Below are 26650 nucleotides of genomic sequence, written 5' to 3'. Positions count from 1 at the left end.
AAGGTAGTGGTAACTATCGTGAATTTTACTTTGAATATTTGGTTTGATATATCAAGAGAATTGGCCGCTAGGTGTTTTTCATTAGCATAAAGATTAACCTAATTTCTCTTGAACATATTATTGTGTGATGTGCAAACAAATGATAATCGGCTCCAGATTGAGTCTACACTCATAATGAGTCTTCCTTCTATTCTGTCTTTATTGCAGTTTGTCTCTTGTGGGATGTTGGTGACTTTATAACTGCCAGTCAGCCTACACATCCCGAATAACACGCATAGACGGTGTAGGCTCAGAGCTCAGTGCGGCATCGGACACATTAAATTAGCCTGACTTGGAACCCATCTTTTCAGCATTTCCAGATCCTCCTCAACCCACACACACCCTTATGTCGCTTCAGTCTGTTGATGGATGGGCTGTGAAGGGGTAATATTCTATTGGCTCTGCTTTCAGCTGGCACTTCTTTGTACTCTTTGCTTTTTGAGCTGGAGAAAGGGAGGGAGTCTTATCTGGCCTGTATGGAAGTCAGTGGAATCTTCTTTGTGCAGTGATGGTAAAAGTACAAGCCTGGGTCACTCTGAGCTTATTTTCTGCATTGTGGAAATCACTCTGCATCAGTGCTCCATCATTGCAGTATTAGGTTATGGAATCAAGAGCTCCATCATGTGACCAGCATGCAGTGCTCCAGTCACACTGAGCCAATGTGTCACTTAAAGGATTTTATGTCATTTTGTGTCATTATGGAAGAAACGCTATTATCTGCAGAGGAAAAAGAACGACTAATGTTTGCTGGTCCATTACTGGCACATAAACACATTTGAATAGGATTTGATATTAACAGTATTTGGTTTGTGACGTAAAGGAAAAAAGTTCTCTTTTTAGCTTTTGACTTGACAGTCAGAAGAGAAGAAAATGGCCAAATTAATATTATTATATAAATTAAAATATATATAATAATAAATGCAGTAAAAACAAAAGTTTTACACAAACACCAAAAATTACAATTCAAATTTTAAAAATCCAAAAGAAAAAATGTTGCAAAGTCAATACAGAAACAAATATATCAAACATATATTTAAAAATGTACATACTTTATGATTCTTTGCAATTATTTGAAACTTATTTGTGTTTGGATTTTTACAGTCTTTGCTTTTATTTTAGTGTTTTCATAGATTTGTTTGTGGATTTTCTGTATATTTTGCTGCCTTTTGTGGTCTTTTGCTTCTGGAATCTCTTGTTTGAGTCAGCTTACATTTTTTGCTTCTATATGTATATAATCTACTTTTTTGAGTGCAGATTAGATATTTTGTGTATAACCCCATAATAAGCTCCTTATCAATTTGACATGTGTTTTTACGGTACCTATCAGATCTCATCTGGGGCCAGTGCCCCTGTGGCCCCACCTCTAGAGCTACCAGTGGTTTAAATGCATTCTTGGTGCTTTTACAGTTGAATTTATATGTGGTTTGGCCTTATATATAAATAGTTCTGATACTCATGACATATAAAGTGGATAGGTGTGATCAGGGTCTGGCCTGTTTTAAGGCTTTCAGGTCTAAACAAACAAAATGCCCTTTAAGATTTCACTTTTTATGTTGTATCACTGCTCAAACAATGTCTATATGTTATTTCTACAGGTATTGTTGAACTAAAAAACTATAGTATTACAGTTTTTTCATTGTTTTGTTCGGTCTCTAAGTGTGTGTGGATCTGGCACTTGTTCCAGCTCTTTTCTTACCTCAGCTCGGTTTTGGTTCAGAAGTTTGACTAATGGATACTCCAGGCCATGGCTGCTGTCATTAATGAATGGGCAGTTATGGAGGCAATGGGGGGTTAACACATTCAGTTTGAAGTTAATTGCCTGCAGTGTGCACTGTGTAACCTTCGCTCTGAACATTGCAAAGCTGCTGCAGTGGAGCAGTAACTGGCTTTACAGATGGCAGGCAGAGAGAGAGGGGGAGTTAGCACTGTGAGAATAATTTCAGTGGACATGCTTAGTTCGTATTTCTGATCAATGAGAACGGTATTGTATTTCAGCGCGAGTAGCTAAACCAATTCTCTGAAATATAACACTGTAATCCTGTAACAAAAAGGACCCAACAGTGTTGTGGAGCTTTTTCTCTTCGCTGTATGTCTGTTTTTGTTCTGCGGCTCTGTTTTTGTGCTGATGTTTGAATGTGCTGCCCTGCACAGGCTTTATATTTACAGCAGCAGAGGGTTTAAGTTACCGTCATTATTAACTGGGGGAATGCAGATGTAGGCATGCATTTACATGTACTATTGCAGCTGCTGCTGCAGCAATAGTTAAGGTGGTTTCACACCTACCTTTACATCACAGCAGCACGGTGGCTCACCCCACTCTCAGTACTGAGGGGTTTAAGTCTATTTGTCCACGTGTCGGTGGGGTAAACTGATGCAGTCCTCCAGGTATATAGTCTTTTCTAGTCATTTGCACACCTACTGAAAACAGGGACTGAGTTCCAAACTGCACTAAATACTGTGATAAACCGTAGTGCACCAAATATATGAGTGAATCTTGATGACAACGAATATATATTTTTGTTGCAGTCTAGGTTAACTGAACATGATTAACCTGGAAACTTTAAAACATTTGTTCCTTTTAACGCAAACTGTCATTTTATCAAGATTGGCCCCAACTTGGTCCTGTAATTTACTTTTTTTTTCAAAGCCTAGTGATGTATTCATGCAAAAGTGCAAAACATTAAAGTGTATGCCGAAAAGTTTGATTTTTTTTAGCAGCACTAGATAGCATTAGATACTGAGATTCCCTCTAGCAGGTTCTATGTGTAAAGATGTGCAATCTCAATTATCATATATGCATTAAAACAACAATTTAGATAATCAAATTACTACGATTAATCTTAAGCACTATGCATCGCCATTATAAGTGTGTTTTTTAATGCAAGTAAAGTATACAAATGTGTGGTTTCACAAACAGTCATCACATTTTAATTCTGCATCATAATCACTGAACAGAGACAGAGGAACCACTTTAGGTTCTTGTGCTGTTCTGCTCTAACACATGTTTATCTCAATATCAATTTCTGAAAAAAAAATAATTTAAAATACTTTGTAAGTTCCACTGAATCACAATAAGTACATCGTATTTGGCACTTTCTCAACTCATCCCAAATGAAATGGTCAAAGACCTTAGACTTTGAATTAATAGCAATCGTCAATTCACCTGTACTGACTTTGTTCAGAATCCTGTACTGAACCAGTGCACTGCCCGTGGCCTGCGTTCACACACAGCCTCAGACTCACATCCTTTCATCACTACATTAAGAAATGCTGAACTGCTGCCTTACAGCAGCTCCTCCCAGAAACAGAGCGAGAGAGTGAGCGAGACAGCAGGAGAGACAGACTGATACAGAGCACAGGGAGGAGAGAGAGAGAGAGTCTGTTATAAAATGCACTTTGATGCTCTTCCAAGCCCCTCTTTCCTATGGGGTTGTTTGGAAAGGCAGAAGAAATATCTCCCTAAAACAATACTGGAAAACACTGATATTGTCAGTTGTGTTCTGGTGAGATATCAGCAGAACACTCTCAAAATGATTCACCTAAAAAACAAACAAAGAAAAACAACTTGGTTTATACCGAAGCTTTTTAATTACAGACAATGTGAGAGCGACATCTAAGACTGGGCCTAAGTGTTTGCAGTTAGAGTAGGTATTTTTACCACTCTTCTTCACATTAACTGTTTTTAGGTTGAACAAGTTTTAAGCCATTTGACCATTTGAATATAGAAGTTGTTTTTTGCATTGTACCAGTAGAAAAACTCAAAAATGTCGTGAAATAAATGAAATCTTTTTTACATTAACATGGGAAGGTTATTTCCCCCTTACCTGTGAAGTTATCATTCAATATATGAGCTTTTTTGCATGACAAATAATATATTCAGCTAAAAAAAAAACACAGCTAGTTTGCTTCTGCTAATATGCTAATATTTTTGCAGAAACACCTAACAGGCCAAACTTAAAGTGGCAGTTTCACTTTCTGACTTAAGAAAGTGACTGTCAAACTTGGCTAAAACGAGCCTGAGCAAGAATTGGTAAATATATTTTTTTGGCCTGTGATTTACAGTGGTATAAATGGCTCTACCAAACACATTTGCTCTTATACTTTCTGCTAACAAAATTAAGCCACTTGACCTTAAATGGCCCTGCAGTGACAGTGCACCATTTATGTTAGCATTAGCAGTGTACCAGCTGCTTTTTTCTCTTAATGTAAGGTAGTTTTTCACTGCCACTGTTGTCACCACATTTTTTGACATCACTATGGTGCTTGCTCATAAGAGGCGTGGACCGTTTTCTCTGCAAAGCTGCTTTGTTACAACATTTGTTGTAAAAAGGACTATATAAATGCATTTTAATTCAATTGAATTGAATTGTTAGTGTGCTGGCCATCAGCCTCAGCCAACGCTGCCACTGCGTCGCTGCAGTGCAATTGAATCGATTGTTAGCCTCGCTCTGCATCACTACTGTGGTATTAGCATTGCTATAGCAGCATTAGCTTTACCCAACATCGCTATCACAGCATTAGCGTCATAATCGTGCTGGCTTCCTGCATTACCCAACATTACAATCCCACTAGTTAACAACTAGTAAATAACTGTTCTACACCTGAAGGCTCTGTCAGCAGGGCTTGAACCCCTTACCAAACAGGGTCACGTGAAAGGGTAATAATACATGTCTCATATTAGGACACAGCACATTTAAAAAAATTAAATAGCATGTTTATTGTTGAAAAGCCACTGACAATCTACAGGGTTGGACAATGAAACTGAAACACCTGGTTTTAGACCACAATAATTTATTGTGGCGACGGACAGTTCTGGTGGAAACAGGAGAGTTGAGGTGCACATTGAATTCTGCCGTGATTTGGGCAGCCGTGGTTTTATGTTTTTTGGATACAATCCGGGTTAGCACCCGAACATCCCTTTCAGACAGCTTCCTCTTGCGTCCACAGTTAATCCTGTTGGATGTGGTTCGTCCTTCTTGGTGGTATGCTGACATTACCCTGGATACCGTGGCTCTTGATACATCACAAAGACTTGCTGTCTTGGTCACAGATGCGCCAGCAAGTGGTGCACCAACAATTTGTCCGCCTTTTGAACTCTGGTATGTCACCAATAATGTTGTGTGCATTGCAATATTTTGAGCAGAACTGTGCTCTTACTCTGCTAATTGAACCTTCACACTCTGCTGCTTACTGGTGCAATGTGCAATTAATGAAGATTGCCCATCAGGCTGCTCCAATTTAGCCATGAAACCTCCCTCCACACTAAAATGAGAGGTGTTTCAGTTTCATTGTCCAACCCCTGTATGTAGCCAATTGCAGTCCAGCTAAACTAGGCCTGACTCTTTTTTTTTTTCTTGTTTTGGTTACACAGTGCTTACACAAAGCTATGTACAGTATAAGCATAAGCATATTTTAGGAGTGAGGAGGAAGTTCCTTTTTTATATGGTGGAAGAACCTTTTGAGTTTAAGTGAGATTAAACAGAGCTGGTGAGAAACACTGTGGTCGGCTCAAGCTCTACACTTACACCAGACTGCAGTTATTTATACCTGACCTCTCTGTGTCTCTTTCTCTCTCTCTCTCTCTCTCTCTTTTGTGCTCTTCTTTCTTCTTCTTTCTCTCTCTCATTTTTGCTGTCTGTCTTTCTCCATCCCTCCCTCCCGCCCAGTCATACTTCACACATTAACATAACGCCTCGCCCATCTTCAGTGTTGCCTTTTTTTTTTTTACGTTGCTGCAGTCTGCAGGGTCAGGCTTCCTCTGTGTCCTGCTATTGTTTGAGGAGGTTGTTCACCTATTCACAAAAAAAAAATCAAGGCCACTTTGAGACACGGACAGGGCTTATGGAGCTGTGTGGATAATGCTGATGTATTGTCTCGAGGTCAGAGTGAAGTACTTTTGGCTTATCTCTGTGTCGTCCTGTCTGCTTTTAGATGGGCTGTAATGAGCCTGGACCCCCCACAAAGGCAGTTTGAATCGATTGGGCTAGATAATGGTAGCAGTATACTCCTGTTTATTGGAGGATAATGTTGTTTAATTGAGAAATTAAGGTGTGATCTTGATTTCTTTGGAAAACATGGCAGTGCGTGTTGACTTGCTGTTGTGTTAATTATTTTTTTCTTCGATTAACAAAAGGATATACGTCTCAGCCTGCTCTGTTTATAGCTTGTGTACCTATGGGTCTGTCTGCTATATTGTGTCATTTTTAAAGGATTTTACATTAGATTAGCAAAGCAATTATTATTGTATTCACCTGTTTATGTAGAAATGAAACTACTGCAGTGAGGAATCCAAAGGCCTTAAAATCATGCTAATAGTGAATTATTAAAGTTTGGTGGAAAACCAAAGGGTAAAAATCTTGAAACACCCATTATGTCAACTTGTTGGTGTGGTACAGTGGATAACACCGCCGCCTGTGAGTGAGATACCATGTGAGAGACTGGGGTTCAATTCCAGGTCTGGGCGACTATGCTATGCTACACCAATTAGAGTCCTTGGGCAAGAATCCTAACACTACATTGGCCCGCCTCTGTAATATGAATAACTTTGCAAGACACTCTCTAATAGTTGTGAATGTACAATGTAATGTCTGTAGCAAAGATGTGCTGCAATGCATTTCATAATGTAATGCAAGCACATTTTTAAGCACTTTGTGCTATTTATAAATTATATTTAACTTTTATATTTTGTTTAGATTACCTTTGTTTATATGTTTTGTTGACCACGGGTTTTTACATTGTAAATCTTAGTTTTTTATTCTTTTTACCTTGACATTTTGCACATTTAATTTTTTGTAGTTTAAAAAAAAAAAAAAATTAGCTTAGTAATATTGTGTGAGCAGGCTGTCGTTCCTGCTTTTCACTGCAGGTCATACCGTGTAGTTCTATATTATGTGACAAATAAAATTTTAAATTGAAATTGAAGCTGCAAGGAATGCATTGGTGCAGTAACGCGTAATGCTAATGCTGCTCCAGCAGTGCTAGCCAGGCTTAGCAGCAGGCTACAGGCCAATAATAATCACCTCTGAACGGTGAAAAAGCTAGCACTTAGTGCAGTTAGCAGCTAAACATAGAAAATACAGAGTAAAGAACCCCAAGGCAAGGAAATCTCCCTCAGAGCTGAAAAAGGAGGAAGAAACCTTGGGAGGACCAAGACTCACATTTAAGGGGGGTCCATCCTACCACTGGTCAAACAGCTTTTAAATTCATTTTAAAAAGTCTTTATACATCCAATTATTTTGTGCTACAACTGGGCATACCTCCTGCATATAAAGACATGATTTGCTGATTTCTGAAATATCACAGTTTGATCTGTTTTATTTTTCCACTTAGACTAATGCGTACACAGTCAGATTTATTATTATAGGCTTAACCATAAAATTGTGGTAATCAGTTATTGTTCTTTGTGTTTGAGGTAGAGAATATCAGTGTAAATATTTCATTTCAACCGTTCTCCTGTTCTTCTGTTCTCCTGCAGCTGTTGTTTCAGTGGGAAAGTGGCTTCTGCTGTTAGCATTTTGAAATTGTACACTGCAGGCGCACGCAAGCCCTAGTGTCCCAGAAGTGGAGTAGCTGGACTGAGCCACAGCCTGACTGTACAGTATGTCAACACCCACCTTCTTAAGTGATGTTCCTGGAGTGTGCTGTGACTGAGTGTAGCTTTGAGGCTCTTATTACAGAATACTGAAAGAAATGCTTGGAGTCTGAGTTCAGAATTCAGCAGACACTTTGCTTTACAAATTATAATGTCGGTCAACAATAGCCAAAAATGTTCATTTATTTTTGAACAGAGCAGTAGTCAGACAGGATGAGGCTGGGCTTTACTGTCTCTCCTCCACATCCTGTGGGATGCAGGCCCAGATCCTGAGGCCTACAGTTTTTTATGGGAATGACATGCAGGCTTGGATAAATTGTGCATCTCATAGTGTGTTTTTGTGTGGGTTATTATTGTTCTCTGTGCTAAGAACACTTTCCTATTATGTGCACGAACATTGCACCAATAATACACTCTGTTCCTTATTCAAACTCGTTTTAAAGAGCTTAACATTGACTTCTTTCATTGACGCCTTTCATAGCAAACAGAGAAAAGCAGCCAATCAGTGTTTTACAAACTAAATCACAGATATTCCTTTGTTTATGACTGTAAATTATCTATTCATCCAAACACTGAAAGCTTTCAGCAGTTTAAAATGTTTTCCTTTACTACAACAAACAAGTAAGTGCAGAATTAGTTACTGGTACAGCCTTTCGAACAGGCTTAATAAAATGATGGGCTTAATATAAAGAGCTGCTGGTTCTTAATATTGGGGCACACAAGTAACCCAGTGAGTGTTTTTCAAAAGCAGCGTCACGCTGCATAATAGGAAAAGCGAGCATTAGAAAAGTAATGCAGCAAAACAAGAACATTTGTGTTGTTTTATCCACCGTCACTCCCTTCCACACCATCTGCTTCAGCAGTGTGATTAGAGCTCTCGTCTCAGGAAGTCACAGTGTGACAGGCTTGTACCACAACATCTCCTTCCAGACAAGGTGAAAGGTTTCTAGAATGTCGACATGTAATTGGTAAATAACGGCAGCCTCCTGCTCTGTATGCTGCTGGTAACACCTGCTATCAGCCCAGACATGCAGGTCACCAAGATCTTAAGCTGCACTCTGTGTTTTTTTTATTTTTATAATGCTAACACCATCACGCCAGTTAGATACAGGAAACCGATGCAGGGTCTGACCATTTACCACACTGCTCTAACAAGAAAATGCTTTACAGAGTATTAAAGGGGACATGAAACATTTCAGTTTGTACAAGTTTTCTAAGGTATTAAATATAATGGAATTTATTTGGGGGGGATTTTTTTATATAAAATGTTTACACACTAAATTATAATATATTTATGTTTGTTATGTTTGAGCTAGGGCGCCGCCATGTTGCCCGTGCAGCACTGGTGACGTCACGAGGTTGGTTGGTTTAAGATCCCAGGCATATAGCTAGAGGAAAAGAGCGTATTGTTTGTCGAGATTATGGATGAAGACGAAGCTGAACTAGGCTAACATGGAGCATTTGCTCAGAGATCTTTCCTGTATAAACCTGAGCAGGACTTTTCAGATGCTTTTCTGAGAGAGACGTTTTGGGAGTGTTTATTCTCTCTCTATGGGAGGTCCGTGCAGAACCCTGCAGCGCGTCCACAGCAGGTACTACCATTCAGTTAACCAGCTATTTTATATACATTTAGCTATTTAACATGCAAAGTCCAGAGTTCATTAAGACTGAATGAAACGAACATGATTTAAGTGGATATTGAAACATCCAGGCGCTGTTTGGTTGATAAACCATTCAGTTTAGAAGTTAGAATGCTTACTGGGTTACTTAGCTTCATCTAGTTAGTGTTAGCTAGTTAGCTAGCGTTGGCTAGCTAGAATAAGATAGCTAGCTAAGTAGCTAACGCTAGCTATGTTATCTTTAAATTGTCATTTTATCTAGATTTTCGGTAACGGTACCTCTCGCTGCTCTGCTGGGTGGGCGTGTTGTTTGGCTGGTGCGGCTCACAGCTGCTGCTCTCATAGTAACGTTACTATCAGTCGGACGGTCTGTACATTCCAGCTGATCAGAGGAAAAATAAAAAACGGAGGAAAAAAGCCTCGGACTTCAGCTTATTTATCCGGCGCTAATGCTCCTGACTCAAACCCCTCTCCTTCACATAGTCCTGGTCTAGAAAGTGCTCGCCACTAACCCCTAGCAGCTAACCGGAGGATTCTCACGCTTCAGCGCTGCGAGCCCCGCTGAAGGTATGAAAGTGAAAGTAAATATTTCTCATTCCTCACCCTATTAAAATTCACTACTCCCAGTATTACTACACACAGGGGCAATACAAAAGTGCCCCCCCGCTCTGCATTGAGTTTTGGTTTGGATTTTATTATTTATTGAGGAGCTAAATTACAGTATTCTCATAGATCATAGTAGTGAGGCGTGCGAGAACCAACCTCGTGACGTCACTTTCAGCGCTGGGACAAGATGGCGCTGCCCTTACTTAAAAAAATGACATTTAGATTGCTTATTATTTTAATTCCGCTTCACTGACAACTGTTAAACTTATAAAATTTGTTAGAGTGAAAATACATCTTGTGAATTAAACGAAATACTTGAAGTGTTTCATGTCCCCTTTAAAATAGAACAATTTCTCAGATATGAATCAGTATTGGACATTTTTAGTCATTTAGTCAGTCGTCAAATTAGAGTCAACCAGAACCAGAGTATTAATGAGGTAAGGTTTACAGCAGCTCTGTGTGAGTCTCATTGTTGGGTACTTTAAATAACAGGTAGCGGAAGTTTCTTAGTTTTTTGTACAACTTTAACAGCCAGTTTTATTATTAGTTTTGAACCTTATCTGACCCTATCAATCTCACATATTTGTAGAGTGTGTAGAGTGTGTAGAGTGTGTAGAGTGTGTAGAGTGTGTAAAACTAACACCCCTCGTAGAGGAAGCAGCGTAAAGACTTCTACCACTACTGACTGGATTCCCCTCTTGAAAGTACATCACACCTTAGCTCACTACTTTGTGTATGAGCAGAGCTCACAAACACCACTAACCACATAAAACCGCAGCAAATGTCAAAAACAGTTAAAACGCTAATGAAATCAAGTCCACAGTGATCAAGTTTGTAGCACTTTTTTAGCTTTTTCTTTAGTTGTTTCCGTTTTGAGCTTCACAGAGCGGTTCTGCAAGGGAGTTCAAAGAGTCTCTCAGCAAGAGTTACAGAGTAAAACACATTTCATATTGAGACAATGCAGGAACATTATAGAATAATGCACAATGACTCATTACCAAGTTTGCATGAAAAGATGATATGGCATCTGGCCCCACCCTCGTGATTAGTCGATAAGTCTTCCTAAAAGAGATTTCAATTTCAAAGGTGTTGTTTTTTTATAGCCAGGAATGAATGATAAATCTATAGGTGGAAAATACATAGTTCATTGTTGCTTTCACTGTTTGTTTTTTACTTTTTTTTTTTAATGATAGAGGTCAAGTTTTAAAAAAAAAAATCTTGACTAATAATTATTTAAAGCAGCAGTCCTTAAAATGTTTTCCTCTCAATAGAAAGAAAGCAGTTGAATTCTTGACTTGAGAAAAAATATATAATATTGTAATTAATGGTATCATTGTACTGGCACAACTGTCCCTGCTACGTCTACTATAGTTATTCTAAAAACAAAGTGGTCTGGTTGGCTTGTTGGATGTAATTTTGTTGGATGTTGCTTTAAACATGACCAGTCGATTGCTGATACTTGGCTTAAAAATTAGGAAAAGCTTTTTTGTGCAAAGCACAAATTAGCTTTGCTCTAATTCTGTTTTTTGTTGTCTGCCATAGCAACAGTTTATGCTGCAGTAATGAAATAAAGAAGAGAATTTCTGAAGAGACAGATGCTAAACCAGGCTGATAATGTGGACAGTGCAGCACTGAGAAGCTCAAACAAAAAGAAGAATTCTTGAATTCATGAATTCCTTCGATTTTTCGGGGAAAAAAATGCATTTCCACCCACACTGACTTAAATCTGACTACGAGTAAAGGGTTCCCCTGCGTTAAAACAGACCGAGCTAGAGAAAAAGGCTGTTGTGCTTGTTGTGCACAAATAATGTGTTCCTCCCCCTTTGCCTCTAAATAACCTTGCTGCTACTTGATGTCATTTCACGGATCATCCGCCCTGGTTTATATATCCTATCTTCTGCTGCGTTCAAACACCTTACAAAGATTATAAGGAAGTAAATTGCATTAATAAATGTCACAGCAGATGTCACCGCCTCGTGCAACATTTTACTCCTTTTTACTGCACTGTCAATGAGCGATTGTATCCGCCGCTACTTAGTTACACCAGCAACCTGTGCAATAAGAACAGCATTAACAATTTATAGCATGTCACGCAGTAGGTGATGGAGCCAATAAAATGGTGGATAAATTGTGCGGCAGACAGTGCGAGATCACTTACTTTTATGATGAGGGCTGCAGGTTAGTGTATATGATAAGAGAGTTTCTGAAGATGAGTGACTTGTTAAATGTGAGCTGTAGCAGCTGTCAGATTCTGGTTCCGATTTTGGTTTAGGATTGTGGATAACGTCCAATCTTTGTCGTTTGCTGTTTTTGCCCACAAAGGTAGTAATTTAGACAGCGGTGAATATACAATATTGTGAACGATATTATACCCTGAAATATCAGCCACCCCTATTTATCACATCAGGGTACTACTTTTATTTTTTTTAGTTGTTTTTAGCAAAAGAAAAAAAAAATCACACTGTTCTCAACATCCCATTATATATCTACTAGAGACATATTATATCTGACCAGTATCTTTTATTTTACTTTAATCCTGGATATATGGAGATATTTAAAGTGCATTATTTGTATCATGACATTCTGGATTATTGACTTTGACTGTTACAAATCTGATAAAATTCTTGTATTTTTTAATCTTTGATATAGGGGTGTACCATATCATATCTTATGCAATGATAAAATGCAATTATCATTTTGTTGCAGTAGTATGCTCTTGAAATATATTTTTTTAATTCAGTGTTTTGTCATATCGCCAAGATTATCATTGTCACAAAACAACTATAAAATATTGTGATATTATTTTAGGGCCATATTGCCCACCCCTAGTGGTGAGCAAGCTACATTTTTATTATTTTAGTGTTTTTGCATTGACAGTGACACAGTTAATCATGTGAAAAAAAATTGAAAAAGAAAGAATACCCTTATTTACATCAAAAATGTAAACGTACCTTGTATTGTTGCTAAAATGAGCTAAATTGTACTACATTGCCAAGTGTATCCGCTCAACTATCCAAATCATTGAACTCTTTCATAGCCACCGGTGTATAAAACCAAGCATCCAGGCATGCAGATTGCTTCTACAAACATTAGTGAAAGACTGGGTCACTCTCAGGAGCTCAGTGAATTCCAGCAAGGTACTGTGATAGGAAGCAGCACCTGTGCAACAAGTCCAGTCGTGAAATTTCCTCACTACTAAACATTCCACATCCAACTGTCAGTGATATTAAACACAGTGAAAGCGTCTGGGAATAAAAGCAACTCTGGGTCAGTGGATGCTATGGATGCCATCTAAGCCTCACATCCCCAAACGCAATGCAGGCAAGCAGATACTTTTTACAATATAGAGATATATAAATAATTACAAGTATGATCTAATTAGACACCAGTAAAAATACTCCCGGAGGCTACGTTTGATTGGTGTACCTGCTGGACATGTTGTGCGATTTTTAAAGTAGTGGAACCTTCACAACAAGTCTGATGTGTTTTTTTTTTTCTCTCTCTCTCTTCTGTACTCTGTAAACTAGGCAAAAAAATACACAGCTTTTTTCCCCACATGTTTTTTTCTGTACTCTTGAACCTCGTATGCTCATATGCATATGCATTTGACAGACAATCAGGCAAATTACAGTTTATTCCATCTGGATCCATATTACGCACCCCTGGGTACTTTAGTGTAGTGTAGTGTAGTGTAGTGCGTTAATTAAGCAATAAAGTCTAAGCATTAGCTATTGTGTTCAGCACACGCACACACACACACAAAATCTCAACATCGTGCTCATTTAATCTGCTATAATTTTAGAATATAGAATAATAGGATATTTAAGCAATAATACACGAGAGGGAGTGCTATAACAAGTAATATTGGCACTGCTGTGATGTGGCCGTAGACACGAGGCCACAGGCCGAGCACACTGTGCCAATATTACACGTTATAACATGAACCTCAAATCTATTATTGCAGTGACACCACAGTTCCATTTTCTCTGTTTATTTAAAGCTTTTGACTTAAACAGGATGAAAAGAAATGCGATCAATTTGGTTATAAACACTCCGCGTGTTAAAATAGTTCCATAGCTGCTCTGCTTGTAGCTGCACTGTAGGCTCTGCATTATTGGCCATTTTAGTCAAAATTGTGGAAATCTAAGTGTGCTATAAATAAACAGAAGCGCTTTACTCACCCAAATAAATGGTTTTAAAGAGAGAAATCTGTGTAGAATAAAGTCCAGCATTGTTTTTCATAAGAATTTCTTAAGAATTAAAGTTTTTTTTTAAGTTACCTGTATGTGGCAGAGTAATATATGGAGAGCTTCGGTTACAGTGCATTACCGGCTAATAATGTCACTCATAAAACGCCTCTCAGACAATCACATTGCAGGGTCGGAACTAACTGTGGTATAATAAGAAATAGGATATTTAAGCTAGAATATCAGTGAAAAACATGTTGTTTTTTTGGTGTTTCATATCCAAAGGTTGGAACATTGACCGATAAAGAGTGAAATTAGTTTACAAGTATTTTTCTCTACACATGGCAACAAAAGAGTAAAAGAAAGTTCCCACAATGCCATTAAAATCCAGTGGATTACATTTTAAGATTGCTTGTGAAATGACTGTATTTGCAGTTTGCAGCTGCTTTTTTGCAGCATCAGCACAGTGGCTGAATTGTGCTTAAAGGTCTGTTTCTCACATGCATCACACCGACCATCACCTTGATCCTTCAGCTCAGTAAACAACCACATTCCAACGTTTGGCCACTGGCTTTAAACATGCATCAAAACAATAGTATAGAAAATAAAACCCGACAGACCGGTTGAACTCTTATGTGTTTCAGCTTCAGGGCTTCAGGGCTTCAGTGCCAGTGAGGAAGACCTCCCCACTGTCACAAACACACTAGGGTGGTACACTGGGAGCTCTGGGCTCTGAACCATGCACCATCCCCCCCCCCACGCCCTCCGCCACCATCCCCACACTGCAGGCAAGCAGACAAAGGGCGTCCAGTGGAGCTGCGGTGGGGGAGGGGATGTTCGTGATGCGCTGCCTCTAATTGCAGCTTTGCTTAATCAAACCGCAGTATGAGGTGGAAAGCCCTTCAATTAAAGGTTAAGCTCATAGCCTATATCTCATTAAACAAGCTTTCCTCTGTTTTGGCTCTTCAGTGATGCTCCGCCCTCTTCCATTATTTTGTGTGTGGGAGTAATCAGTTTATAATCATTCAGATTCAGGCTTATTTGCAGGAATATGCACAGGAACTGCGAGGAGGAATGGGTGGGTTACCCAAGATGCTCACAGCTCTCTTGAATGTTGTGTGGATAATTATTGTAATGTAATTAGGGATGCATGGAGACCATTTTTCTCCAACCGAAAACGAAAAATGTGTATTTTTTTTTGTTCTTGTACTTGTACGATACAGATACAGGGGCTTGATGTAATAGCGTAGTTGTTAGTATAAAGTGGTATAATGCATAAAACATTTAATTTATTAATTTTGAGTCACATTATATAAACATTTTAACATTTAAACAGAAATATAAACATAAAATTATGTTTATTACTAAGAGAAACTAGAGAAAAAAAAAATTAACTACCGTATAACTAGTCACATACAGCTCTGGAAAACCACTTAAAAATGATAAATTTCCTTTATTTTACCAAGTTGAAAACCTCTGGGATATAATCGAGAGGAAGATGGATGATCACAAGCCATCAAACCAAGCTGAACTGCTTAAATCTTTGCACCAGGAGCGGCATAAAGTTATCCAAAAGCAGTGTGTAAGACTGCTGGAGGAGAACATGCCAAGATGCATGAAAACTGTCATTAAAACAACCAGGGTTATTCCACCAAATATTGATTTCTAAACTTTTAAAACTTAATCAATATGAACTTGTTTTCTTTTTGCATAATTTGAGATCTGAGGTCTTCAGCCATTTCTCATTTTCTGCAAATACATTTTCTAAATGACAATATTATTATTTGGAAGTTGGGAGAAATGCTGTACGTAGTTTATAGAATAAAACAACAATGTTCATTTTCTCAAACATAAACCTATAAATAGCAAAATCAGAGAAACTGATTCAGAAACTGAAGTGGTCTCTTCATTTTTTCCAGAGCTGTATATACACAATAAAAGCACAAATAAATACACAAATAGCGATTTGTTCTATTGTTCATAGCTGTAAGAAAAAACTAACAAAGTAAATACATGGGTAGCATTTTCTGTTCAAAGTGTGTACTATGTACAATTTATACGTTTTTTATTAAAATTGGATTCACATATTTCTCATATAATTAACCTAGATGGACATTTCATAACTTTTCATGTACTTATAGATTTTCTACCTTTGAATTTATTGTTTAGAATTCACAATACTGGAGACAAAATATATATTATATATACATTACATTTTAATTTTTAGTTGCATTTTATAATTTCATTGTGGTGATTATTATTTTAGAATGATTTTAAGCATAGATAGTAGTGTAAATTTAGTTAATATCATAAACAAGTATTGGCATATAAAAAAAAGTGACATGATATGAATGAAACCTGCACTGAAAGAATAGGACCCTAGACGTTAAAGGGTTAAGCAGCCAATCAGCTCGGAGTTCCAGGCTTGCAGTGAAATCACAGGGTGAAGTGACTGCAGTGTGTGTCTGCATGGAATCCACTGTTCCTCTGAATAGCTCTGTGATTGCTCATGGTCTCCACAAGAGGTTGAAGGCTCACTTACAGCGTGACCTATTTTTCCAAACCCTCCCGCGTGTTCTCGCGCTGCTTCTGCTGCTGGTTTTGAAGTGAAGTCGTCTCTTTACGAGAGTATTTTCGAAGTCCTGCCTGTCATTCAAGTGGAACGATGTCAGATGTTTCTGGGGCGTTCCTCTGGGCTGGCTTGTTTTGTCACTGGATACATGCGAGTGAACGGAGGGAACTGAGTGAAAGAACTGAAAGAAAATAGAAGCTGTAGAGCTTCTGGAAAGGCTTTGGAATGTTTGTGAGAACAGCATCACTGAGTCTGTGGATGGTTTGGGTTTTTTCAGTATGTGAGATATCTGAAATGGGCGTAAGCCACAGAGGCTGAAGCTTTCAGCATCTAAAGAGAAAAGCTGGACTTTGGTTGCTAACCTGAACTTGTGGAGAGTTACATAGGCATTACATAGGCAACATTAAAAAAACATATAAACTCCCATTCCTCCGAGATTTAGGGCAGAGTTTAATTTTAACTTAAGGTCTAGTTTATATCATACAATCCATTTATCCAAGTGTTATGTTCGGCTCTGATAAACAGCTCTAGAAATAAATTAGACCACTTAATGATGATGTTTTTCCTTGATTTACTAAATTTAAAATCTCTGGAATATATTACCTTATTGTGCGAAAAATATAATAATATTAAAAGTATGCAAAAAAAAAAACTGATACAGGATTACAGTCTGTAATTACAGAACTTTAAAATGCTCTTTTGTGCTCAGCTGATAAAATGGACAGTGAGTGTAGAATCCACATCTTAATGTTATGGCAGGTCAGTTTATATGTCTATTATTAAATCATTGTTGAATCAAGCAGGTCTGGATCTGACATAGCTAAGAATAACCTTAGTTTTAGCAGTTTATATAGTTCACATTTATGATAGAGTACTAAATTTAGTGAGACCAAGAAATCCAAATGTTAATATAATTTTGAGAAAATACCTTTTTTCACAGATTAACTTCCCTCAGCGGATAGATTCATTTATCCTGACAAAGTGGACATGCGTACTTTCTCTGTCAACCTCTGTCGAAGAAGATGCAGGCTGTCTGAAGCGGCACAAACAGCTTTGAAATGGCTCATGAAAGAGCTCTGTTTTGGCACATTAGACACTGCTGGCTCTGGGGAGCTGACTGGCTGTACAGGCTGAATGCACTGATGCTGGCTCTTTTGTCTCGCTTGTCAGGCCACTTAAGAACATTTTTCCATTTGAGCCTTTTAAAAGGCCATCAACCTACAGACGCAGATTTGATTTTCTTGTAAAACGGAGCCATTAGTGAGTGAACACGGATCAAAAAGAGTGTGACTCTGCTTGCTTGTGTCTCTGTGGAGAGCAGAAAGGGTGAAGGAAACGTCTTCAGAAACCTCTCACTGGTGGCTCATATTGATTCATGCTGCCTTCCCTTCCTAAAGACTTTGATAATATGGAGTTTGTGGGAAAAATTGACTTTTAAAAACTTTGGCTTTACTGCAGTGTCGCATTGTTTAAAAGGAACAAACACAAGCTTGTGTATTACTTTTTTATAGGCTTTTATCATCCTGCATGTGTCTTTCCTAGGGCTGCACAATATTCTGCTATATATATATATATATATATATATATATATATATATATATATATATATATATATATATATATATATATATATATATATAGCGATATTAAAAATACTAAGGATGCACCAATGGGGAAATTCTGGGCTGATGCCAATATCTGATATTACACATGTATATATCTGCAGCTGCAGATGCCAATGGCTATATACACATTTCTAACTTGCAGAGAGACAAAGACACACCTTAACTTTAGAAACAAATGTAGCATTTAGTTCCCTTAAATCTTAGCTTTCAACCAACGGTATGCAGTCAATAAAATGAAAGATGTCTCCATTTTGATTTTACATTAATTTAGCTAACTGATCCTTCCATAGACTGGTCACAGCTTAAGGTCTCTTTTATTCAATTAACAGTTCAAATAACACAACAGATCTATTGAAACTATATAACAATTAAATCAATAAATTTAGTTGTGCGGCCAATCATAGTAGCATGACCAGCATTGCTTGGTCCTTTTCCGCTGTACAATAAATATGTGAGCAAGTATCGGTTTGAAGTTTAGACATTGGTCCAATGACAATGATTCTGAAAAAAAGAACAATTATTTGCCAATACCAATATAATTCTGATAATTTTAAGCATCCCTACAAAATACAGGATTAAAATGACTTATTTTGATATTTATAACACACACTGTATATCTATGATTGGAATCAAATAAATAATATTAGGTAGATACAATCTGCCTCTGATGAATATATCTTGGAAATAAGAACAGTGGAAATCAATATGTATCATAACGCATAATTTATTTTGCCGTATATGATATTTCACATGCACACATTGTGATGTTGTGCAGCCCTAGTCTTTACTGGGGTTTTGATTTCATTCAGGCCACAAACCCCACAAACTCAAACTGATCTAAAATAAGGTAATGATATTAAACCTTGCGAGTGTGCTGTTTAGTGTTCTGTTGAGGAGTTGTGCTGTTCTTCTCATGCTAACATGTGTTTGCACATATGTGTTTGTTTTGTTTCAGAGATCCGTAATCAGCTGGTGGAGCAGTTTAAGTGTCTGGAGCAGCAGTCGGAGTCTCGGATCCAGCTGCTGCAGGACCTGCAGGAGTTTTTCCGCCGCAAGGCTGAGATTCAGCTGGAGTATTCCCGGAGCCTGGAGAAACTGGCTGAGAGATTCTCTTCCAAAATCCGCTCCTCCAGGGAACACCAGCAGTTCAAGTAAGCCGCCCATCCACTCATGTTTGTGTATGTATGTGCGTGTGTTTGCATTGCCATCATATGGTTAAAGACAAAATGCTATATTTAAAGTTAAAGCTGTATCACGCAAAGAAAAAGAAGCCATGTGTCAACACAACCCAGAAATTCCACTGTTTCTCTGGGACAAATCTAATTTAAAATGAACTAACTAAGTAAAATAGAAAATATTGTTTTGTGGTCTGATGAGTCAAAAATCAAAATTAAAATTTTAAAAGCAGACTAAAGTAGTGTTCATAAAAAACAGGCAAGAGTTAAAACCAACCAACTCTTCAAAGAGACAAAAGAAATACAAAAGCATTGTCAAAATCTTAAAAGATAAATAGGTTAGAAACTTTTGGTTTTCATTCAAAAAGGATGGCAATACTTTGCAAAGGTCTTTCAAAGACAAACAAAGGTTTGTAGACACAAAACCAGTAGGTAAAAACAATTGAATGAAATCAGTACTCCGGTGAGGATGAGCATGAGAGCTGTCCCTGTTTGGCTGTCTGATGTCATGTGACTGTGACGTGTGAATCATATCTTACTGTAGTACTGTAGTTCGGAACATTGATAGAGATGAAAAAGAATCTAGGATCTATTTTTCTTACTCGTTTGTGTGTGTTGTGTGTATTTGTGTTGCATGTACTCTGCTGGAACGCTGTAATTTCCCTTTGGGGGTTTATTGGAGTTTTATCTTGTCTCATCTTAACTTGCTGACTCTAAATTGTTCATTAATGGTGATTAGATCCAGTGTAAAGGGCTGTATTGCCTCTTAAATATCCTTTTTAGAAAGTAATAAAATAAAAAGCCTGATGCCTGAGACATTGGTTTAAAGCAGCTTAGAGACAGATTTTGTGCCTAGATGATACAGTACGTGTGGCTTTTTAAGGCAAAGTAACCCCCCAGCACTCATTATTTAAATTCTCGTCATAAGAGTAAGGCAATACTTACTATTTCTATAGTTCTCTATAATCAGATAGTATTTCAGCAATTGACTTTAAAGAATAAATGTCATAAAGAATCTTTAAACATATTAAATTATTTTAAAACATATGTATGACCCCACGTCTTAACATTTTATGAAAACAAAGTTGTTTGTGAGCGCATGTTTGCATGGGTACCACTTTATAATAAGACTACCTTTATAAAGGGTTTATAAATGGTTTACAACTAGTTTATTAATGGTTACTAATTAGGTTGTAAATGCCTTAAAACTCATTAATAACCAGTTATAACACATACATAGAAAGGGCAACAATATAGATGGATGTGGGTTCACTATTTGGCAAACAACAGGTCATTGTTGCTTTTTCTACGTATATGTTATAACTAATTATAAATGATTTTTAAGGCATTTACAACCTAATTAGTAACCATTAATAAACTAATTGTAAACCATTAAAAAAACCCTTTATAAAGGTAGTCTTATTATAAAGTAGTTCCTTTGCATGTCTTCTTTATGGTGTGTATATATATCTCTTGCTGTACATGCCAGATTTTCTTCTCTCTCGTTTCTCTCTCTTCGCTCCACCCTTCCTTCTTCTCCGTGCTCTCTTGTTATCAGAAATAGCTGCTGCTGAATTTTAAAAACTCTCATTTCTCTCTTCTCCTCTGGATATGATCGTCCTTCACACGTGTTTGGCTCTCACTCTCAAACTTCTAAGAAGTTCTAAAACAACCAAAGGCATGAGGATTTTTAATCTCCGTTTCTGTGTAGAATTATGATTCAGCTCTTCATCGAAAAGAGCTTCCTTTGTCTTCCCCCCCTCCCCCCCTCAAAGACGAGCGTCTTCGAGGCAGTCAGCTCAGCTCTGCTTCTAAAAAGAGCACAACTGGAGTTCTTCTCTTTACATGTGATGGAGCTGCTGCTGGAGCGTATTAGATCAATGGGCAATTCTCTGCTTGGTGGCACCCGGCCAGCCATGGATTCTTAGCCTGCAGTGGGGTTCCGCTCACAAGGCTTCATCTGGTGTCTGTCGGGTGCTGCTATTATAGACACTTTTCTTTGAATGGGGTTGTAATACAGTACATTGCATTGAATTGCAATCGCTTTTTATAGTGTTGGTCTTATTAAGGAATGATGACAAAAACAGAACATGATGTGATCGTTTGATAAGAAATAAACTTACCCCAAATGTAGTTTATCAACCAATACACATTTGATATGTTTATTTGTTTGTTTGTTTTTAGAGCTTTAAAGCTATGGAAACTGTAATGGAAACTTCCACAGTCACAAGTAGCAATATACAGTCATACTTAAACCACATCATGTAGTAAAAAGTGCAAAAAATATATTTATTGAATATTTTATATTGTTTTTCATTGTATAAAGAGTTTGTTACTTTAGTTGTGATGCAAAATTCTCAAACACTGTATTTACAGTCTTGTTATTTTGCCATGAAATGAGACACACTGATGTTTTCTGTGCAGCAAGCCTGTGGACATACAAAAAAATGACCTACACTTATTGGATGGTTTATAGCTCATTGTAAGTCACTTCTTTGTACCAATCATCAACTATCATAAAACAACTATACCTTGTTAAATATTGTTTGACTGGACCATCATTGTTTTTTGTAGGATTGTTTCCGCTGTCTATCTGGCAACCCTGTTATTGTAGCACTGCTCTATACAGTTCTGTCAGAAAAGTGAAAGACAGGCAGGTCCACATACATTAGTTTGACTTTACTTGCCTAAATTAAATTAAATAAAGCATTATGCATCGCTTATCAAGCGTGTTTGCAGTTTACATATTACCTCTTGCCAGCTGTTTTCCAGCTGAAAGATACAAGCTGTACAGGACCAGGATAGTATAAGGATTTCTGTGGTCTCTATATGGCTTTACTAATATTTTGTGGTGCATTGTGATGTGCTGAGGAGTCTAAACAGTAACCAGTGTGCATAAAACGACACATGGTACTGGTGTGTGACAGGCTTTACCTTACATTGTGAAAGTTCCAGCTTTCACGCTTTCTCTCACAGAGTTATGTCATTATTTTTGCAATGGTGGGCCATCGCTGCAGAGTGTAAGTTATGGAAACACTGACCTTTGGCTGATGTTTGTGAAAAAAACATATCAGCAAGTCTGTTTAAGATGACTTATTGTCTTGACACAGCACTTGGCTAAACCATTTTTAAAGATTATACTAAAATGCTAACAACCAATTAGATAGAATCTAGCGTTTGTGGGTTTGGATTGGGGTTTATTTAAGTTTGACTCCTCGATGAACTAACGCTTTAACCGATTAGTCTTTGGAAGGGTTCCTGAAGTGAGTGGAGGGGTATACAGCTGTGAGTGTGTGAGTGTTGGGGGAGCACAAGTGTGTTGGGTCAGTAAATCAAAGCTTTGAGTACACGTGTGTGTGTGTGCGTGTGTTTAGTGTAGACCGGCTGTGTGTGAGCCTGCTGAGGCCTAGTCCAATAGCAGCGGGCTCAGTGTGTGTAATTAAGGCCAGCTGTAGGGGAGCAGGCGGACGGCTGCGTGTTCCCCAGGCCTGCACCAGCAGGGATGAGGAGGGAAAATGTGCCAATCTCTCAGCCCTCGGTCTGATCCTGAGCTGCATTCACTGCTGTTTCTCTGCATTTAGTTCTGTGTGTTTTCTTTCTCATATCTGTCTTGTATTCTGGCAATTCTTAGGGGATGCAATTTTTGAGTCTGTTCAGCTTACATTTGGTGCTGTTCAGATTTCCATCTGCTGTTGTTGAGTTTTACCTTAATAAATCTACCTTTAGGTCTGAACAACTTGGGTGATATAATGTACAGTACTGAGCCACTATACTAATGCAGATGTCTTGGAGCAATACTGATTCTAAGTTTTAGCAAAATTTAGATAAATAATGATACATTAGGGAGAGAAGAAACACACACTATAAACTACATCTAGATTCTGTCTTGGTACCATTCATACTACTGTGTAAACAGAACTCAACTGAACAGTCATGTTAAAACAATCATAAGGTCCTGTCATACACCTGCGATGCCCATTAATCATCTTACACCGGGTGAAAAGTCTATTTTCACGCTTTGTGTCTGCATTCTTTAAATAGGGACAGAGCTTATAAAGAGATTATGGTGTGTTTAGGTATATTTCATATTTGAGTTCAGGTAAATTGCTGTCTTGGCAACAGAATGCACAGGTGTGTCACTGACTGATAAAAACCCAGTCAACAGTCAGACGTTCATTGCTATCTTGGCTAAGTAGGGGTGCCACATGTGCTAAGCGTGCATACACCCCCGTAGCACACAAACCCCACCTTTTACATCAACAATAAACAGAATACTAAATAAATAAAATAAAATAATATTGCCGTTACCGTAAATAATTTGCTTGCACACCTTAACAGTGTGAACATGCATGTCAATTTCCTTTGCTGAGATGTGCAGAAACGCTGCACCGTTAAAATACCAATCTGCCAAAGTCAAAGCATACCTGGCTCCTACGAGGAATAGCATGTGACGTACTGCTTAGTTTATTTTATGATACATCCAAAAAAAAACTACTTTTTATGTTTCAAACTGTGCAAGGTGTTTTTTTTTTTTTGCGTCCTCATCGTACCCAGCACACACTGATATACCCTAAATCAAGCTGCCCTGTACACGGTTGATGGTTTGCTTAAAGATAGTTAAAATAGGGTCCATAGACTTGTAAAATGTTCTTTATCAAAGAGCAGAATTGCATGAGGCCATTAATTTAATTAACACCACTGCACCACAATCCCACATGTAGACTGGGATTAGGTCCTTCAGCATTCCAGCACACCATGCTGTACCACTCAGGGGTGTAGCAGTACAGGTACTGTATTTATACAGAACTGTCAGTGGTACAGGGGTTACATGGTTTTGGTGTATGCAGGTGCATAGTGATACATGTAACACCTTAGCCCATGTCTGCCTTGTGTTTCTCCCTCATTTGGTCTCTTGTGCTCCTGCCCCTCTGTTTACCTGTCATGTTTCCCAGTCATGTGCTTCTGTTGTGTTTTGGTCTTGTCTCCGCCCTAGCCCCACCCTGTCATCAGTGATTTGTAACCCCACCCCCTCTTGATTGATCCTCAGGTGTTTCCAGTTTCCTGTTCCCTCCTCATGTATATCAGCCCCTGTGTTTCAAGCGTTCTTGGTCTAGTCTTATGTCACACATGAAGAGGGTGGACGTAAGTGCAGAAATATTTATAATATCATTTATTAAATAAACAAACTAAAACAAATTAAAACAAACAAACATAAACCAAAGCTTCACTAAAAATAAACAGAAAACAAACACGGGTAAACGAAATTACAAGACTGAAATAACTAAAATAACAAAGATGAGATTAAAGTATATACAAAACTAAGAAACCAGTAACTAGAAACAAAACCAACCTGACAAACACACAGCAAGGAATCACACAAAAGATGTGTCTTGTTCTGTTGTTCAGTCCACATTATGCTGTGATTAACAGCAGCTTTTCTGCAGGAACGGCATGAGCCTCTATAAAGTGTCAGATTTTAAACTGTTCTGTATAACACTAAAGCACTACAGTGCATTGAGAAAAGCATGCACTGCTGTGTGGACCATCGTAACACTGTGTTCCTCTAGAAGCAACCTGTAATTTTAAAGGCATGTGGTCTGCTTGTTTTGTGCTCACTTTGGTACGGGTAGAGTGTTCCCACCTGTCTGAAAGGTTTGATAGGTCTGTACCAAACAAGCTAGCAGTGAAGCACCCCTCTGTCGCTTTGGTCTGATAAACCCTAGAAAAAGAGAGAGATCTGATAATTATCATTATCAGCAGCTCTATTGGGCTTCCTGTAAAGCAGTAGAAGAAAGTAAAACGTAAAAACTTACTGACGAAAAAATAAAAAAGTACCCCTTCCCCAACTGCTGGTGTGATGATCTGAAGGGCTATTGCATCTGAGAGAAGATTACCCCTAGTAGTGATAAAAGTGACACTAAGGCCCAATCCCATTTCACCCCTTGGCCCTACCCCTTACACGCCATGGGGTAGGGGTGTCCTGATTCTTGTTTGGCTGGAGGGGTAGGGGGAAGGGATAGGGCTTGTTAGCCCTTCTAACTGAGATTTTTCATGCGCACACTTTAAACTGAGGGGTATGAGAAAGAAAACCACAAAGGTTAAAAGTTAGGTGTTAAAAAAAATGACAATTAGCACTGTATTACCATAGTTTAATGTGTAGTTTCAGTGTTTTATAGCCAATGTTTTCTTCCATTGCAAGCATAAAAAAAGATTGCTATTGGTTTTCCCAGTAGCTAGCTAGCTAGCTAACTTTTCCATTCCACCTTAAATTTTGCAACAGATGGCAACGGCTACAGCATTTAAGGTGGAATCAAAGCTAATGTCAGCTCCCCATCACAGAATAATTACGAAATAGACAATAATAATAAATAATTCTGCACAGTCCCCCCTTTCTAAAGACATATGATGCCCTTAAGTTAACTAGTTAACTAGTTAACCAGCAGCTAGGTTACTGAACTGAGTTAGCGCTATAACTCTGTTCCAATGGGGGAAAGAGTTACAAAAAAGCTCAGCTATATGTGCAGGACATCTATGCTCAAGCAAGTGTTTTGATTGAACATCCCAGCAAGATTGCAACACAACATGTTTGTGGCCTGCCCTGTCGCTAGATTTATCACCAATTGAGCATTTATCAGAGCATCTGCAAAATATCTGTGTGCAGGATCTACAGGCCCAGCTGAAAATCTGGAAACAATTTAGGAAAAGAAATAATGAAAAAAAAAACTGGATATTGCAAAGACAAGGCAAACACATCATCTCTTATTTTAAAATAGTAAACACTCTTCTCCTTAGACAGCAGTTTAAAGTGTGTGTTTCTCTCAGCATGGGACCGGGAAGCTCCCTGAGTGTGTGAATAATGCAGCTGTGAGTTTAAGTGTGTGTTTGTGTGTGTGTGTGTGTGTGTGTGTGTGTGTGTGTGTGTGTGTGTGTGTGCTTGTGTGTGTAAGAGAAATGAGATTTGACACTATGACCTCCGCTGGATCTTTTATTGCATTCCCTGTGTTGTTCTGTAAACACCATTAACTCAGCTAAACACAAGCCAGTGAAAACCTGCCGTTCATACGTTCCATTGTATCCACTCAAATAAACCCTGCTCACAGGGTCACTCTCTCTCTCTCTCTCTTTTTCTCTCTAGCTTTCTCTTTGTCTCTCATTCATAAATCAGTAAATTAGTCAGTCAACACAGATAGTGTATATATCCTTTTTCCCCCCCTTTTTTCTGTTTATCTCTTGTCT

General features: G+C 38.1%; 1 protein-coding gene across 2 annotated transcripts in view; it reads left to right on the top strand.

The window, feature by feature from the left end:
• Positions 1–26650, top strand: part of srgap3 (SLIT-ROBO Rho GTPase activating protein 3) — a 152555-nt gene that overhangs the window by 25702 nt on the left and 100203 nt on the right. For both annotated transcript variants that reach the window (XM_049479080.1, XM_049479079.1), the window contains exon 2: positions 19195–19390. In XM_049479080.1, coding sequence (XP_049335037.1) covers positions 19195–19390 — 196 coding nt within the window. The remainder of the gene's footprint in view (positions 1–19194; positions 19391–26650) is intronic.

Source organism: Astyanax mexicanus, chromosome 5 (assembly GCF_023375975.1).
Source record: "Astyanax mexicanus isolate ESR-SI-001 chromosome 5, AstMex3_surface, whole genome shotgun sequence".
Taxonomy (NCBI): domain Eukaryota; kingdom Metazoa; phylum Chordata; class Actinopteri; order Characiformes; family Acestrorhamphidae; genus Astyanax; species Astyanax mexicanus.
Note: the sequence above shows the minus strand (reverse complement) of the source record. Positions and strands in the feature narration are given on the sequence as shown.